This window comes from Chiloscyllium punctatum, chromosome 5, assembly GCF_047496795.1.
Source record: "Chiloscyllium punctatum isolate Juve2018m chromosome 5, sChiPun1.3, whole genome shotgun sequence".
Lineage (NCBI taxonomy): Eukaryota > Metazoa > Chordata > Chondrichthyes > Orectolobiformes > Hemiscylliidae > Chiloscyllium > Chiloscyllium punctatum.
This window is the reverse complement of record NC_092743.1, coordinates 55,934,761-55,951,735: the sequence shown is the minus strand read 5'-3', so window position 1 is coordinate 55,951,735 and position 16,975 is coordinate 55,934,761. Positions and strand designations below refer to the sequence as shown.

The 16,975-nt window shown below is 42.2% G+C and overlaps 2 protein-coding genes across 14 annotated transcripts in view; one reads left to right on the top strand and one right to left on the bottom strand.

Moving 5' to 3' along the window:
- Positions 1–14,024, top strand: part of LOC140477095 (homeobox protein AKR-like) — a 285,068-nt gene extending 271,044 nt beyond the window's left edge. Inside the window, exons 4-5 of the mRNA XM_072570369.1 lie at positions 11,870–11,926; positions 14,007–14,024. Coding sequence (XP_072426470.1) covers positions 11,870–11,926; positions 14,007–14,009 — 60 coding nt within the window. The 3' untranslated portion in view covers positions 14,010–14,024. The remainder of the gene's footprint in view (positions 1–11,869; positions 11,927–14,006) is intronic.
- dlgap1a (discs, large (Drosophila) homolog-associated protein 1a) overlaps positions 1–16,975 on the bottom strand; it is a 766,490-nt gene that overhangs the window by 211,078 nt on the left and 538,437 nt on the right. The gene's annotated exons all lie outside the window — the stretch shown is intronic.

Below are 16,975 nucleotides of genomic sequence, written 5' to 3'. Positions count from 1 at the left end.
CTCAAGCTGAACACACCTGAAATTTGGTGAAGACAGGGTTTTTAATCAGCGTTTTAAAATTTGCACTCCATGAATTCAACTGTTTTCCCCCAAACATTAAAATCTACTCGTCTTGATGGCTAGCATTCTGGCAATTCTCATGGGTTATTAATTAAAACTAGGAACAAATGTGAGAAATTCAATTTGTAATGCTCCATTTCACTGTTGGAAGGTAGGCTTTTGGTCTTCTCATTACATGTCATGCCAAATCAGAACTGAGGTGCGTGTTAAAGGCTTGGGTGACTTCGAGTTGTCTAGCCCGCCAACCCAAAACAGTCATGACATCTTATAAAATAGTAAATTATGGTTGTAAACCAACACTGGGATTACAAAGTCATGTTCTGATGTAAATAGAGAATCTGAGCTTCCCATTCTCCATTCTATCACAGTTTGAGTGTCTAAGGATCTACTTAAGGACTGCTGTGTGCTGGTCTGTGAGGTGCCAATATATTTTCAGTCGTGATCTAAGTAAGTGCAGTGGAAATAGTAGTGCTGTTCCATCAAATTCCTTTGGACAACCTATCGGCATCTTTAATCATTCCCTTGCAAACCCTGGAACAATTTGCCCCCTCCTTCTGATGAGCTTGCTGATTAACGTGATCCAATTTTGCTTGGGTCTCAGCCCAGTACAAGCAGCGAGTAATGCAGATGCCCTAACCGTTTTGTGTTCATTTTGGGTGTAATCAAGCTGTCTAGGGTCTAGTCCAGAAAAAATCATAGAGGTAAAAACAATGACTGCAGATGCTGGACCCAGATTCTGGATTAGTGGTGCTGGAAGAGCACAGCAGTTCAGGCAGCATCCAAGCTACTTGGATGCTGCCTGAACTGCTGTGCTCTTCCAGCACCACTAATCCAGAAAGAATCACATGACGGACATATGTTTCAATAGATATGCACTGAATTTGAAAGCACTGTATGAAGAATTTGGCACTTTCGCTTGGAACTTGCATCAAACCAATGAGCGCAAAATGGAACGAGTAAATAGTACAACAGAAGATTTACTTCTAATGTTGGTTTTGCCATGGTAACCAATGAGAGTTCAGCTGTTACTTCTGAACAATACCAGATTATGAATTCTAAATGTTTTTTGCACATGATGTTTCATTATGTCAATCTGAGTAACATACATTAAAGCATCTTACTCACATGCAACTGTTTATTTCTTATTATAGAGCTAGGAAAACAAGCCCCTGAAATAATAATTGACTCACTTTTTAAATTACAGTTTGACAAAAGCAGTTTAGTCTTTTCTCTCAGCCAAGAAACAAAGGTTTACTAGATTATTTTTAATTAAAATAATGCACCATCAACTAAAGTATTTGCTTTACTAATTAAACAACTGCGTAAAATAACTGGACGATTAAAATGTGTTCAGGGCATTTTCCAAAACTCACTTGGTAAGTTCAGGTAACATTGATTCATGTGGACAGTAAATGTTCCTTTCCTGGTCTGTTTTGAGTTAGTTAATCTCTGGCAATGGTGGTAATGTAACAGTTTGGATTAGAGAAAGGAAAAGTAACCCACTCCTGATCATATTCAGTGATTGTTGCTAAAAAGTATGTTTTCAGATATCATATGAAGACAGGAGCACAGTTTCAATAGTATCCTTCATAATTGCTTAATGTACTAGCACCCGATGCCGATAAACCCATACGAAAAATGGGTACTTGAAGCGATGTTGTGGTGACTTTTGTGCTTTAGCGAAAAGCCTACATTTATGTTTTCTTAAGTCCAATGTTATTCTTTTATTCATTTATAGTATTATCAACAATGGAGGAGCTTTGATTTATGAGCTAAGGGAGGGGGGCAGGACATACCCCAGAATTGTGATTGTGTTGGCTGGAACCAAATGTGTAAGGTATAATACTGTAAAGTGTGACTACATTCAGACTGTTAGCTGATGAGTAAGACATCTCTCCCAATTTGGCATTAGCCCCCAAGTGTTAGTAAGTAGAACTCTGCAAGGTTGACGGGGCTCTGTTTGCTTTTGTTTTTTTCTGGTGTCTTATTTGATACCAGGTTGTCTTCCATTTTCATTCCTTTTTTTCCACTTCTAGAAGTTGGTACAACTGCATGGCTTGTTCAGCCATTTGAAAGGGCAGGCAAATGTTAACCACAACGCTGTGGGTCTGGAGTCACATTCAGACTAGATAAGGACAGTAGTTCCCTTCACTAAAGGACAGTTGTGAACCAATCAGTTTTAACGATAATTAACAATGGTTTCACGATTATCATTTTACTTTTAATTTTATGTTTTTCCTGAATTCAGATTCCACCATCTGCCATGGGTGGAATTCAAACCTGAGTCTCTGATTACTAGCCCACCAATAAGACCACTCATCCATTGCCTTCCCCAAACTAAGATCCTTCCGGTAACATACTCTTAAACCTCGAGAAAGTGGTGACGTGATCTTATTCTGGACCTGAAGCAGTGTGTAAATGGAGAACTGATTGGATGTTGGAATACAGCTAATCTCAGGACACACTCCAAGACAGATCCCAGTGAAATAACCATGCATGGTCTTTCAATGAAAAAGGGCAGGACACGTTTAAGAACAGGCTTTGAAACAATTAAGTGTGCATCTACGCTCAGCATTAGCAGAGAATGAAACACTACAATTACAAATTAAAATATGTAAGCGCAAGATTAAGTCACTTAATGATTTTATAATTATGAAGATATTGATTGCAATATCACTCTAGAGGCACTTAGTAATGTTTCTGTCTGCACCAAACATACTAAAGGACACTGAATGGCGTGAACTAAATGAAGGATCATGGGAAGTAGATGACAGGCATGAGGTGGCGTGACTTGGAAGGATGAGGCATGGGAAGTGTTGGGGGTGTGAGGTTTTACTGTATTTTTTAACAACTAGGATAAAGTCCTGGAAGTTCTGAGCTGGGCCTTTTAAACAGCTCAACTCCAAACCTGGCCCTCACTGTTGCTGCCGCTGCACTATTTTGGAGTTGGCAGGCCTGCCTTCTGTTAACACTTGCTCTTCCACAGAGTGAAACTCCAAAAACCTGGGAGAAGTTTCTCCAGTGTCAGGCTTTTAGGATTGGGAAAGTTCCTGTGTTTGCACTTCCAGGAATGAACATTTAGATCTTGGTGGGTCACAGTTTTGTTTGACCTGGGTTAATAAATGAAGTGATTAATAATTGTAGTCCCATAGTCTCTATTACCACACTTCGAAAGTAGAGGTGTGAGCTCAAAATTGTTGCCTTGGTGGTTACAAGTTAAACTTTTATTGTTTAAAAAATTTAAAAAAGTTTGCATATGCAATATCATATAAAGACAATGCTTTTTCATTTGACTAAAATGTAGGAAATGTTGAGAACATTCAGCTGGTCAGTCAGCATCAATGGTGAGAGAAATATTGCATTAATGGATTAGGCCAATGACCTTATATTTACTTCAGTGCCCAGCATGAACCAGATTCTCCTTGGAAGCAACATTTTTTTTAGATTTGCCAGCTGATTGTCGTGCTTCCACAGACAATGTAAGCTAATTGTACTTTGGATATTAGGGCATCGAAGATTTGACCGAGTACTAGTGGGCTGCAAATTAATTCATAAATATTTTATGTCTATAACAAAGAAACATATGAATGCTCTAATGCTGTTTCCATGCATGACACCTTCACCGTGACTGAAGAAAATAGGCTTTTAGCATTGGAGAATTGTTCAGTCTATTCCTCTCTGATCTGTGCACAAACGCAAAGTCATTTATGATGCTCCACAAATATAACATCTCAAAAAGTAAAACATGAGTTTCAATCGTCCTAATGATCAATTATCTCAAAAGCAAAAATAAAGTGGATGTTAGAAGTTTGAATACTTGTTCAAAATGCAGCATGAGATAAGGATTTGATTTGATTGACAGCATATATTTTTCTGAGAAGCAGAAGATTTGTAGTTCAGGTTGAGGTTCTGGATGTAGATTTACTTGTTGAGCTGGAAAGATCATCTTCCGACGTTTCGTCACCATACTAGGTAACATCTTCAGTGAGCCTCTAGACGAAGCACTGCTGGTGTTTCCTGCTTTCACCCAAACCTATAAATAGAATGCAAGAAACACCAGCAATGCTTCGTCCGGAGGCTCACTGAAGATGTTACATAGTATGGTGACGAAACATCTGAAAATGAACCTTCCAGTCAGTGAGCAATCGTACATCCATTGATCAATTAAATCATGCAAGTTCATGATCTTAACTCTGTTATTGGAGAAGTAGTGAGTGCAAGGGGTATGAGGATGTTAGTTGGGTAGAGAGGATGTAAATTTTCTTTGGGTGAGGTTAGGGGAGGTGGGGTGGTGAATTTCCCATTCATCCATCACACCCTCAGCAGGAGAATGATGAATATCTCAGGAAAGCAGCATGAAAGAATCACCTGGACTTACTGCAGCTATTCTGCTGAAATTATGCAGACAATTGGCAGAACTCCCATGGAAATTTATTCTCTAGTTGCTTCAACAAGAGACAGGAAAAACTGAAAGAGAAGCCTTCCATGCTATATCATTCCAGGTAGCTTTCATAGATGTTTCAGATGTTTGTTTTCAACTGCATGCATTTCTCAAATAAAAGGATACAAATGACATGTGGTAGTTCCTTCTTCTCCCCTCCAAAAATTTACAGTTACAATAGTATCAATTGTTGCCTTTTAGTCCTAATCCATTCTGGGTTATGTGTTTCAAATGAATGGAGCTGTACATAGTATGCTACTACAAGTGGTAGTTCAGGAGTACATACTTACATCCTCCTACAAAGGCAAAAGAAATTCTTCCAGCTGTTCTCCCGGTAATTGGAGTGCTAAATCTGGGCCATTTTCTAGACTGTTTCATTTCATGACCTCTTGCCTCAACTCGCAATACATTCCCTTGCCATTGGCCACCTACAGTAATCAGTTAATAATGGCAGTTTCAGTACCAAGTGTGCACAGTGCTACAGAAACCGATCTATCCATTGTATGGTTTAGATGGTTAGAATGTGCAAGTGCCAGGGTCACATTACATCCTATGCTTACTGCCACCCTATCACCCTATGATTTTAAAGTCTGGTCAGAGCAAAACAGAAGTATAAAGTGTCACAATGCTGCCCACCTGAGTTGTCTCACATTTTCTTGAAAATGAAGCATCAGAGATGCAGGTACAATTGTGAAAATTGGAGAGAAAAATTCAGAATACTCTGCCCTAATTGTCTAAGACAAATTCAAAATTCTGCATACATAGAACATAGAAAAATACAGTGCAGTACAGGCCCTTTGGCCCTCGATGTTGCGCCGATCCAAGCCCACCTAACCTACACTAGCCCACTATCCTCCATATGCCTATCCAATGCCCGTTTAAATGCCCATAAAGAGGGAGAGTCCACCACTGCTACTGCCAGGGCATTCCATGAACTCACGACTCGCTGAGTAAAGAATCTACCCCTAACATCTGTCCTATACCTACCACCCCTTAATTTAAAGCTATGCCCCCTCGTAATAGCTGACTCCATACGTGGAAAAAGGTTTTCATGGTCAACCCTATCTAAACCCCTAATCATTTTGTACACCTCTATCAAGTCACCTCTAAACCTTCCTTTCTCCAATGAAAACAGCCCCAAGTGCCTCAGCCTTTCCTCATACAATCTTCCTACCATACCAGGCAACACCCTGGTAAACCTCCTCTGCACCCGTTCCAGTGCCTCCACATCCTTGCTATAGTATGGTGACCAAAACTGCACACAATACTCCAGATGCGGCCGCACCAGAGTCTTATACAACTGCAACATGACCTCACGACTCCGGAACTCAATTCCTCTACTAATAAAAGACAGTACGCCATATGCCTTCTTCATAGCACTATTTACCTGGGTGGCAACTTTCAGAGATCTGTGTACAAGGACACCAAGATCCCTCTGCTCATCCACACTACCAAGTATCCGACCATTAGCCCCGTATCCCATCTTCTTGTTACTCTTACCAAAGTGAATCACTTCACACTACATTGAACTCCATTTGCCACCTTTCTGCCCAGCTCTGCACCTTATCTGTATCTCACTGTAACCTGCCACATCCTTCCTCATTGTCAACAACTCCACCAACTTTCGTATCATCCGCAAACTTGCTCACCCAACCTTCTAGCCCCGCCTCCAGGTCATTTATAAAAATGACAAACAGCAATGGTCCCAAAACAGATCCTTGCGGAACACCGCTAGTAACTGCACTCCAAGATGAACCTTTACCATCAACTACTACCCTCTGTCTTCTTCCAGCCAGCCAATTCCTAATCCAAACCTCCAACTCACCCTCAATGCCATATCTCCGTATTTTTTGTAGTAGCCTACCATGGGGAACCTTATCAACGCCTTACTAAAATCCATATACACCATGTCTACTGCTTTACCTTCGTCCACCTCCTTAGTCACCTTCTCAAAGAATTCAATAAGGTTTGTGAGGCACAACCTGCCCTTCACAAAACCATGCTGACTATCCTTGATCACATTATTCCTATCCAGATGTTCATAAATCCTATCCCTTACAATTCTCTCTAAGACTTTGCCCACAACAGAAGTGAGACTCACCAGCCTATAGTTACTAGGGTTATCCCTACTCCCCTTCTTGAACAAGGGAACCACATTTGCTATCCCCCAGTCTTCTGGCACTATTCCTGTAGACAACAAGGACATAAAAATCAAGGCCAATGGCTCTGCAATCTCTTCCCTTGCTTCCCAGAGAATCCTAGGATAAATGCCATCGGGCCCAGGGGACTTATCTATTTTCACCCTTTCCAGAATTTCCAACACCTCTTCCCTACATACCTCAAAGCCATCCATTTCAATTAATTGTGACTCAATATTCACATCGGCAACAATGTCCTGTTCCTGAGTGAATACTGATGAAAAGTATTCATTCAGTGTCTCCCCAATCTCTTCAGCCTCCACATGCAACTTCCCACTACTATCCTTGACTGGACCTATTCCTACCCTAGTCATTCTTTTATTCCTGACATACCTATAGAAATACACTGGGAATCATTTACATGATCACTGGATATTACCGACTATTACCTTACTTTCTTTTGTATCATTATCATTATGTGGTTGCAACATGAACCTTTCCTTCTTGTTCTTTCTTTTTTGGAAAAACATTACATATTCTTTAAAGAGAAATTAGGAGATGTTGCATACATTCCAGACCAGACAGACCTGTAACTTTCACATGGAGAAAGTGAGGACTGCAGATGCTGGAGACCAGAGTTGAAAAGTGTGGTGCTGGAAAAATACAGCAGGCCAGGCAGTGTCTGAGGAGCAGGAGAATCGATGTTTCAGGCATAAGTCCTTCATCAGGAAAGAAAGGCTTCCTGAAGAAGGGCTTATGCCCAAAACGTCGATTCTCCTGCTCCTCGGATGCTGCCTGGCCTGCTGTATTTTTCCAGTACCACACTTTTCAACTCTGTAACTTTCACATGACAACATGTGATGCTCTGGTATAAAGTCACCCAACTCGCCAACAGCCAATCTTTCTGTGTAATGGTGTCAAAGTAATGTCTTCAGTTAGTCAGTTATGTCTATGTAAAGTACAGTAACATCATAAAGGATATGTGGGGGGAGGCCTGGACGCTGCCAGTGTACTAGATGACCAGATGTGCAAAAAGTGATCCCAGCTGCAGAAGTTAAAGCTCTGGGTTTCCAAGGCAACCTCAATGGTCGTAAGCTCTGGATTACTCCCAGAGCCATGTGCTCGTGGGTTTTGAAATAGGAGAATAGGACAGATGAATGAGTTGCTCAGGAGTTAGTGTGAGGGGATTCCTGGATCACTGGGAACATGTTTGGAGAAGGTAGGACATATCTAATCAAGATGGTTGCACCTGAACCATATTGGGAGCAACATCCTTGCAGGAAGGTTTGCTGGTGCTGTTGGGAGGAATTTAGTCTGGTATGAGGAGGGGACACAGAAAATTGATGAAGTAGAGCTTCAGCAAAGGAAACAAGTCAGAGTGAGCTCAAATACATTGAGTGTCAAGCGAGTAAGGCAAGGCTGAATGGTCTTTACTTTAATGCTAGGAGTCTAATGGGTAAGAGCGATGAGTTAAAGGCGTGGATTGATACATGGAAGTTTGACATTGTTGGCATCACAGAAACATAGCATTAAAAACAATGACTTCAGATGCTGGAAACCAGATTCTGGATTTGTGGTGCTGGAAGAGCACAGCAGTTCAGGCAGCATCCAAGGAGCTTCGAAATCGACGTTGCGGGCAAAAGCCCTTCATCAGGAAGAAAGGCAATGAGCCTGACGCGTGGAGAGATAAGCTAGAGGAGGGTGGGGGTGGGGAGAAAGTAGCATAGAGTACAATGGGTGAGTAGGGGAGGGGATGAAGGTGATAGGTCAGGGAGGAGAGGGTGGAGTGGATAGGTGGAAAAGGAGATAGGCAGGTAGGACAAGACCGGACAAGTCAAAGAGACAGTGCTGAGCTGGAAGTTTAGAACTAGGGTGAGGTGGTGGAAGGGGAAATGAGGAAACTGTTGAAGTCCACATTGATGCTCTGGGGTTGAAGTGTTCCGAGGCAGAAGATGAGGCGTTCTTCCTCCAGGTGTCTGGTGGTGAGGGAGCGACGGTGAAGGAGGCCCAGGGCTTCCATGTCCTCGGCAGAGTGGGAGGGGGAGTTGAAATGTTGGGCCACGGGCCGGTGTGGTTGATTGGTGCAGGTGTCCCACAGATGTTCCCTAAAGTGCTCTGCTAGGAGGCGTCCAGTCTCCCCAATGTAGAGGAGACCACATCGGGAGCAACGGATACAATAAATAATATTAGTGGATGTGCAAGTAAAACTTTGATGGATGTGGAAGGCTCCTTTAGGGCCTTGGATAGAGGTGAGGGAGGAGGTGTGGGCGCAGGTTTTACAGTTCCTGTGGTGGCAGGGGCAATTGCCAGGATGGGAGGGTGGGTTGTAGGGGAGCGTGGACCTGACTAGGTAGTCGCGGAGGGAACGGTCTTTGCGGAAGGTGGAAAGGGGTGGGGAGGGGTGGGGTCTGTTTGGAGGTGGCGGAAATGTCGGCGGATGATTTGGTTTATGCGAAGGTTGGTAGGGTGGAATGTGAGCACCAGGGGTGTTCTGTCCTTGTTACAGTTGGAGGGGTGGGGTCTGAGGGCGGAGGTGCGGGATGTAGACGAGATGCGTTGGAGGGCATCTTTAACCACGTGGGAAGAGAAATTGCGGTCTCTAAAGAAGGAGGCCATCTGGTGTGTTCTGTGGTGGAACTGGTCCTCCTGGGATCGGATCCGGTGGAGGCGGAGGAATTGGGAATACGGGATGGCATTTTTGCAAGAGGTAGGGTGGGAAGAGGTGTAATCCAGGTAGCTGTGGGAGTTGGTGGGTTTGTAAAAAATGTCAGTGTCAAGTTGGTTGTCATTAATGGAGATGGAGAGGTCCAGGAAGGGGAGGGAGGTGTCAGAGATGGTCCAGGTGAAGGGTGGAATGTGTTGGTGAAGTTGATGAATTACTCAACCTCCTTGCGGGAGCACGATGTGGCGCCAATGCAGTCATCAATGTAGCTGAGGAAGAGGTGGGGAGTGGTGCCGGTGTAGTTACGGAAGATCAACTGCTCTACGTAGCCAACAAAGAGACAGGCATAGCCGGGGCCCATACGTGTGCCCATGGCTACCCCTTTGGTCTGGAGGAAGTGGGAGGATTCAAAGGAGAAATTGTTAAGGGTGAGGACCAGTTCGGCCAAACAAATGAGAGTGTTGGTGGAAGGGTACTGTTGAGGACGTCTGGAGAGGAAAAAACGGAGGGCTTGGAGGCCCTGGTCATGGTGGATGGAGGTGTAGAGGGATTGGATATCCATGGTGAAGATGAGGCGTTGGGGGCCAGGGAAACGAAGTCTTGGAGGAGGTGGAGGGCATGGGTGGTGTCTCGAATGTATGTGGGGAGTTCCTGGACTAGGGGGGATAGGACAGTGTCAGGTAGGTAGAGATGAGTTCAGTGGGGCAGGAGCATGCTGAGACAATGGGTCGGCCAGGGTGGTCAGGCTTGTGGATCTTGGGAAGGAGGTAGAACCGGGCAGTGTGGGGTTCCCGGACTATGAGGTTGGAAGCTGTGGGTGGGAGATCTCCTGAAGTGATGAGTTCTGTATGGTCTGGGAGATGATGGTTTGGTGATGGGGGATGGGGTAATGGTCGAGGGGGCAGTAGGAAGAGGTGTCCTCGAGTTGACGTTTGGCTTCAGCGGTGTAGAGGTCAGTGCGCCAGACTACTACTACCAGGTAAGGCAGCATCTGGGGAACGAAGCTGGAGAAGTTTTCGATGAAGTCGTAGCGGTCCATTTTAGCAATCGTGACCACAACACCGTACGGTTCAAAATTGTTCTGGACAAGGAAAATAATAGCCTGCAAAAGATGGCTCTTGCCTGGGGAGAAGGCAGATTCTAGTAAAATAAAGCAGGATCTGTCCATAGTAGACTGCAAACCTTTCCTTGAAGGTAAGTCTATAGCAGAGCAGTGGGTGGCATTCAAAAAGGAGCTGGGAAGAGTACAGGTCCAATATGTACCCTTTGGGGAAATGTAGCAGCAATAAGTTCAGGGATATGCAGGACAATTCAGAACTAGATGAGGAAGATGAAAAAGGCTTTTAGAAAGTCCAAAGGGGGCAATTCAGCTATGGATCTAGAGGAATTTAGGCAGTGCAAGGGGGAACTTAAGGGAGTAGTTGAAACAGCAAAAAGGAGTCATGTGAAAGGACTTGCAAATAGGATTAAGGAGAATCCTACGGTACTTCATAATATATTGAAAGGAAGAGGTTAACCACGGAAAGAGTAGGGCCCATTAGGGACCAAGATGGCAACTTGTGAAGCTGCAGGAGATTGGAAGTATGTTAAATGAATACTTCACTTTCATCTTCATTCTGGAAAAGGAGAATATAAGTACAGAATTCAGGAAAACACAACTGTGAGGAACTTGCACAGTTAGACACAGGAAAAGGGGAAATATTGAAGGCTCTGTTGGCCTTAAAAACAGATAAAGCTCCAGGCCCAGATGAATTGCATCCCAACAGCTGTGGGAGGTGAGGCAGGAAATTGCAGGGACACAAATTCTTAAATCCTCTCTGGCCAAGCGGCAAGTGCCAGAGGACTTAAGGACGGCTAATATGGTTCCACTTTTCAAGAAGGATGGTAGAGATAAATTAGGAAATTATAGCCGTTTGTGTCAAACTATTGGGAGAAAATTCTGAAGCAGAAAATTAATATCCACTTGAAAGGCATGGGTTAATTAGGGATAGTCAGAATGGTTATGTCAAAGGGAAATCATGCCTAACAAATCTGTTAGAATTTTTCAAAAATGTGATAAAATGTGTGGATGAGGGAAGTTCAATTGATGTAGTTCATATGGATTTAAGCAAAGCTTTTGACAAAGTTCCCAGACTGATTGAGAAGGTTAAAGCAAATGAAATTGTAGGAAGCATGGTGAGATGGATCAGAAACTGGGTTCATAATGCACTGCCTGGAAAGGTAGTGGAGGCCATAATTCTTACGACTTTTGAAAAATGTTTAGATGAGCAACTGAAATACCATAACATTGAAGGATACTGGATAAATTCAGGAAATTGGGATTAGCGCCCGTAATGGTAATTATGTCAGTACAGATTTGATGGGCCAATGTGCTTTCCTGCACTGTATGATTCTATGCCACTATGCCTCTATAAGTCTGCAATATTGTATTGTATAAACAATTGTGTTGCAAATACACTTTAAGGTATGTCTCAACAAGAACCCAAATCTCTGTTCTTTATGTTGTCTAACAAATAGAAAGCTACAAAGTGCATCTCTTGAATCCAAACTTTGTTTGTTTTATTTCAGCTTTGCCACACTTCCTTCAACTTTGGGATAACAGGACCAGTTTTCACATCTCCTCAGGTAATACGGGTGTGTTTTTCATCCCATAGCCTGGATTACTGAATGCTCCAAGCCCTTGAGAAATCACCTTCGACTGTTGCCATCAAGCCCTGGGCAGGGACTGGCAGAGGTGACTGCTACTCCATATTACACCCACTCACTCCCTCTTCCTGTGCCCCTGCCACCTCAGTCAATTGGCTGCCTTGACTCCATCAGAGCATAGCGAGGTTGTTGAAACTGGGCAAGTTCATCACAGAATGTAGGCTTATTCATGGACATTTCTGTAAGGAACCATGACCCTCAAAGCTCTTCTTGCTGTTAAATTACACATAACAAATTCCACAAGTAACATTTATTGTAGTTAGATTTGTCAACTTTTGTAACTGTCGCTAAGGCAATGCATACCGATTGTATTTAGGATATAAGAAAACTGAGGTTTTGAGGTTTTGACTGGGCTTCAGTGCTCTGTAAATTGATGTGTAAATATTTCATTTTGAGAACAAAGTAACATACAACTATCTTATCTCCATATAAGATGTCTAACAAAATTTAAGCCTTTTAGCATCAGCTAATCTTTGCATTTTTTAAATCTTCCAGTTAATTTTCCTCTTTGTTTTGTGTGAAAGAAAGAGCAATTTGAACGCACTCCGCAAAAAAATCTTTACCTGTATTTTTCAAAAAATCACAGTTAATTATGAAAAAGATCAATGTTTCTCAAAAACTAAATACTGTGGATGTTGGAAAATGAAAGACAAACAGAAAATTCACCAGGTAAGGCAGCATCTGGGGAAAAAAAAATATTTTCTTTATCTCTATCGTTTTATTATGTCAATTTACTCTCTGCATGTACCTTTCATCATTTTTTTTTAAAGAAAGGCTATTGTAACAATTATGATTCTTGTTTTTTTTTAGCTATTAGTTGTGTTGAGATTCATTTCTCAAACCTGCCCCCGCCCTCACACCACACACTACATGGTCTCTGCTTTGTCCAGTCTCCTACTCAGGACACCATTACCTTCAGAACTACCATAACCAGCACTAATAGCTGTGCCAACCACTGTCACCTCATCAGACCCTTCCTTTCTCTCATTCCAGCAGGAAACAGCACAAAACAGGGCAGAAAGAGTCAGGACGGGCTGAGGGGTGCCTGACATCAGTTTCATCACCCATCACGAGGGGAGAATCCTGTCATTCTCAGAAGACTGTAGGGATGCTAGATATCCATATCCTGCCAACTGAGAAAGTGCACTTCTTCATTCAACTGCAACTCTTAAAATAACTTGTGGTAATGTCATTCATTGCACACCACTTCTAACCATTGGCCACAACACCATCCCTTCCTTATGCCTTCCAGTGGCATGTCCATGGCCCCTGCAGACAAAAGACATTCTCTTCCAGAAGGCACCTTCTTGATCTCCGAGGAAGAGTGTTTCAAGGAAGCATCAGCAAGGCTGCTTTCTGGATCTCCCAGTAGCTTAGATCCTGACACCTTGGTGGGAATGTCAGGTTTAGAACATTTGGGAAATCAAATTGGTGATCGCCTCACGGCGACAACTTCACAGCTGGCTGAGGAAGAAACATCTCAGGCCTCTGGCACACAGAGGACTGTCAGAGACCAGCTCCTCCTCAAGAGGAATATTGGACTTGAAATGTTAGCTCTGTTTTTCTCTCTCCACAGACACTGTCAGATCTGCAGAGTTTCTCCAGCACTTCCTCATTTTACGTCAAATCTCCAGCATCCTCGTTACTTTGGTTTCAAATTGATTTCTTCTGATTCTGGCAATGACACCTTGCCATGTTCACTCACCAACATGACATCATTGATGCTGACTTCAGGCCAGAGCTGACTCCTACTTACTTCAATAAGTCCCGGGTAAAATGACCTGGCCTTCAAATTGTTTCTCATTTGTTTTTCTCTCCACAGACACAATCAGGCCAACTCGGTTCTTTCCAGCATGTTTTGCTACTTAAGGACTTTTCTCATGTATTTATATTTGTTCATTTGTAAAATTGTTCTAATCGCAAAATGCATTCTGTTATATCTCAGGCAAAACCATCCATTCAAGTAGATTTATTTTCTTTATCATTCATTATTTTGTAGTGATCGCAATATTGGGAAAAGTCATCAAGCAGCTTTACATAGCTTACTGAACTGGAAGATCAGATTAGGAGAGGCAGAAACAAAAGGTTTACTGTGCAAACTAATATTTGCTGATGCTACTATCAAGTCAATTCCAAGTAAATAGACAAACTGAATACAAATACAATAACATTTTTCACATGAAATTAACTGTGGAATCAAATGAGACTGTTTTTGAAAAGCAAATAAGGTATGTTTATCTAATTGTGTGTAAACGCTAGTTATTTTAGAACAGCACAGAAGTATTCGCTGCCTATAAGAAAATGGGAGAAAGAAATATGTATTTTACAATTTCAAGCTCTTTCTTCAAGAAGCATAATGTTAACATATGCCCAAGGGAAAAATATAATGCCTAACTTGGACCACTTTTGTGGCACGCTTGGGAATCTGTCTTCCAGAAGTAGGAATAAGTGGATGTTGCACAGGCCCAGATCGGCATCCTCAGCACAATGAACTAGAAAATCGAAATAACCCCCTTTTACACCCCCTTTTAATCAGTATTTTGCTTCAGAGTACCTACTTCACTTTACTGAAACATGAGTCCAGCTTTAATGAAGTATGTCAGTCCTTCAAATCTGCACCCTAATTCCCCCACTCACCCAATGTGTGCTCATATTTCCAATTCTCATATTGTCCATGTTCTCATATCTCAAAATACACTCCATAACCCCTCTATACATCCTTATATTCCCATGGCTCACCATGAATCTTCCATAGGTACTGACTCAGTATCCAGTAGGAGCCATGCCTTTGAGATGACAATTTTTAAAACACTTAACAAACAAAGAGTTGTCAGTGCACAATAAAAAGGTATCTTGCTCGAGTTGTATAGAACCTTGGTGAGCTCATATCTGGAGTATTGTGCTGTTTTGGTCACCTTATCCGAAGGAAGGACATGCTTGCTATAGAGGGGATACTACAGAAGTTCACCAGAGTAATTCGGGTTGGTGGAAATGTCCAATGAGCAGAGATGGAAGAGCCTGGGCCATATCATCCACAAATTAGAAGAATGAAAGGCAATCTCATTGAAACATACAAAATTCTGAAAGGGAACTTAACCTTAGCAGAAAAAGTAGCAAGCCATTTAGAACTCAGATGAGAAGGAAGTTCTTTACTCGGATCATATTGAATCTGTGGAATTCTCTACCCAAAATGCTATGAAAGCACTTTCCTTATGTACATCCATGACAAAGATAGATACATTCCTAGATCATAATGATATCAAGGGATAGTAGAATTGTTTGAGAAAATGGAATTGATGATAGATATACATGGAGCAGCATAGTGGTTAGCACTGCTGCCTCACAGCACCAGGGGCCCAGGTTCGATTCTAACTTTGAGTGGATGACTGTATGTTCTTGCCATGTCTCTGTTGATTTCCTCTGGGTGCTCCAGTTTCCTTCCACAGACCAAAGATGTATAGGTTAGGTGGCTTAGTCATGATAAATGCAGGATTGGGGGGGGTGTGGGTATAATGTTCTTTGGAGGGTTTGTGCAGACTTGACAGGCCAAAAGGCCTCTATCTGGACTGATTTTATGAAGAAAATAAGCCATAATCTGGAATGTTGGTGCAAGTTCAAGGAGCTGAATGGCCTATTCCTACTCTAATGTTTTTATGTTTCCACATTTCTCTAAAATGCATTTCATACTGAAAAATTACTCATTTATAAAATCCATTTAAAGATTTAAATTTTGTCAAGCAGTTAATCTGTTATAAAACATGCAAACATCAATTTCATTAACCACACCAATGACAGATATTCCTTTCTTAACCTCATAACCCGGTCAAAGTTTGAACACAGCTTCCTGCACTGGAACTTTTAAGACTCTACCAAGCACTCAAAATAGGCTCAGCTATGATAACAAATCCAGGAATGTGTCTGTTGAAATGGAAAAACCGAATGGTCTTTTCTTCTGAGCTGAGATTTCCTATTAATCAAAGAATAACAAAGCCAAAAACGTCTCTGTTTTTTCTGTCATTTTATAAAGACTCAGGGTGTGCAAATCACTTCAGATTATTATAGTCGAGGTTTTCTTCAGCTTGTGATACATATGAGCACTTTTTCTAATGGGAAAATCATTCTAATGAATCTCACCACTTACACAATGTTGATCAATGTAATCATCAACTTATTTTTGCAAGGTTAGTTAGATCAGATTACTTGCAGTGTTGAAACAGGCCCTTTGGCCCAACAAGTCCACACCAACCCGCCGAAGCGCAACCCATCCAGACTCATTCCCTTACATTTACCCCTACCCCTAACACGACGGGCAATTTAGCATGGTCAATTCACTTAACCTGCACATTTTTGGACTGTGGGAGGAAACCGGAGCACCCGGAGGAAACCTATAAAGACACTGGGAGAATGTGCAAACTCCAAACAGTCAGTCGCCTGAGGTGGGATTGAACCAGGGTCTCTGACGCTGTGAGGCAGCGGTACTAACCACTATGCCACCGTGCCGCTTTCTAATTATTCATTTTAGTAAAAGAAAATCGAGGTGACAAGAGTGCATCTAATGTCAAAACTTTAAGGACTTATTTATTTAGTATCTCAAAGCTTATCAATGAAAGAATTTCAATGGTAGGTTGCAACTTTTCCTTTGGTTCCCCACTTGAAATTGGATAATTCCTATGGTTCACAATGTCTCATCTTGTGAACTAGTTTTCCCTAAAAAAATCAGGTCTAATTCCATGAAAATAGCCAGACTTCTAAGAAGCCCACTTGCAATGGAGTAGTTCTGCACAATGAAGGGTACCAATTTGCCTCTTATCCTGGGTCACAGAAATTCCATCAGATAGAAAAGAGGTCAGGAATCTTAGAAGTAGGTCCTTTCTGCCATTTTGAAATCCCTCATTCCTGATCCAATATAGATGGAGACATGTAAGTTGAGCCTTTGTTTCCTCCTCACAACGTTCTTTCCTACCAGTT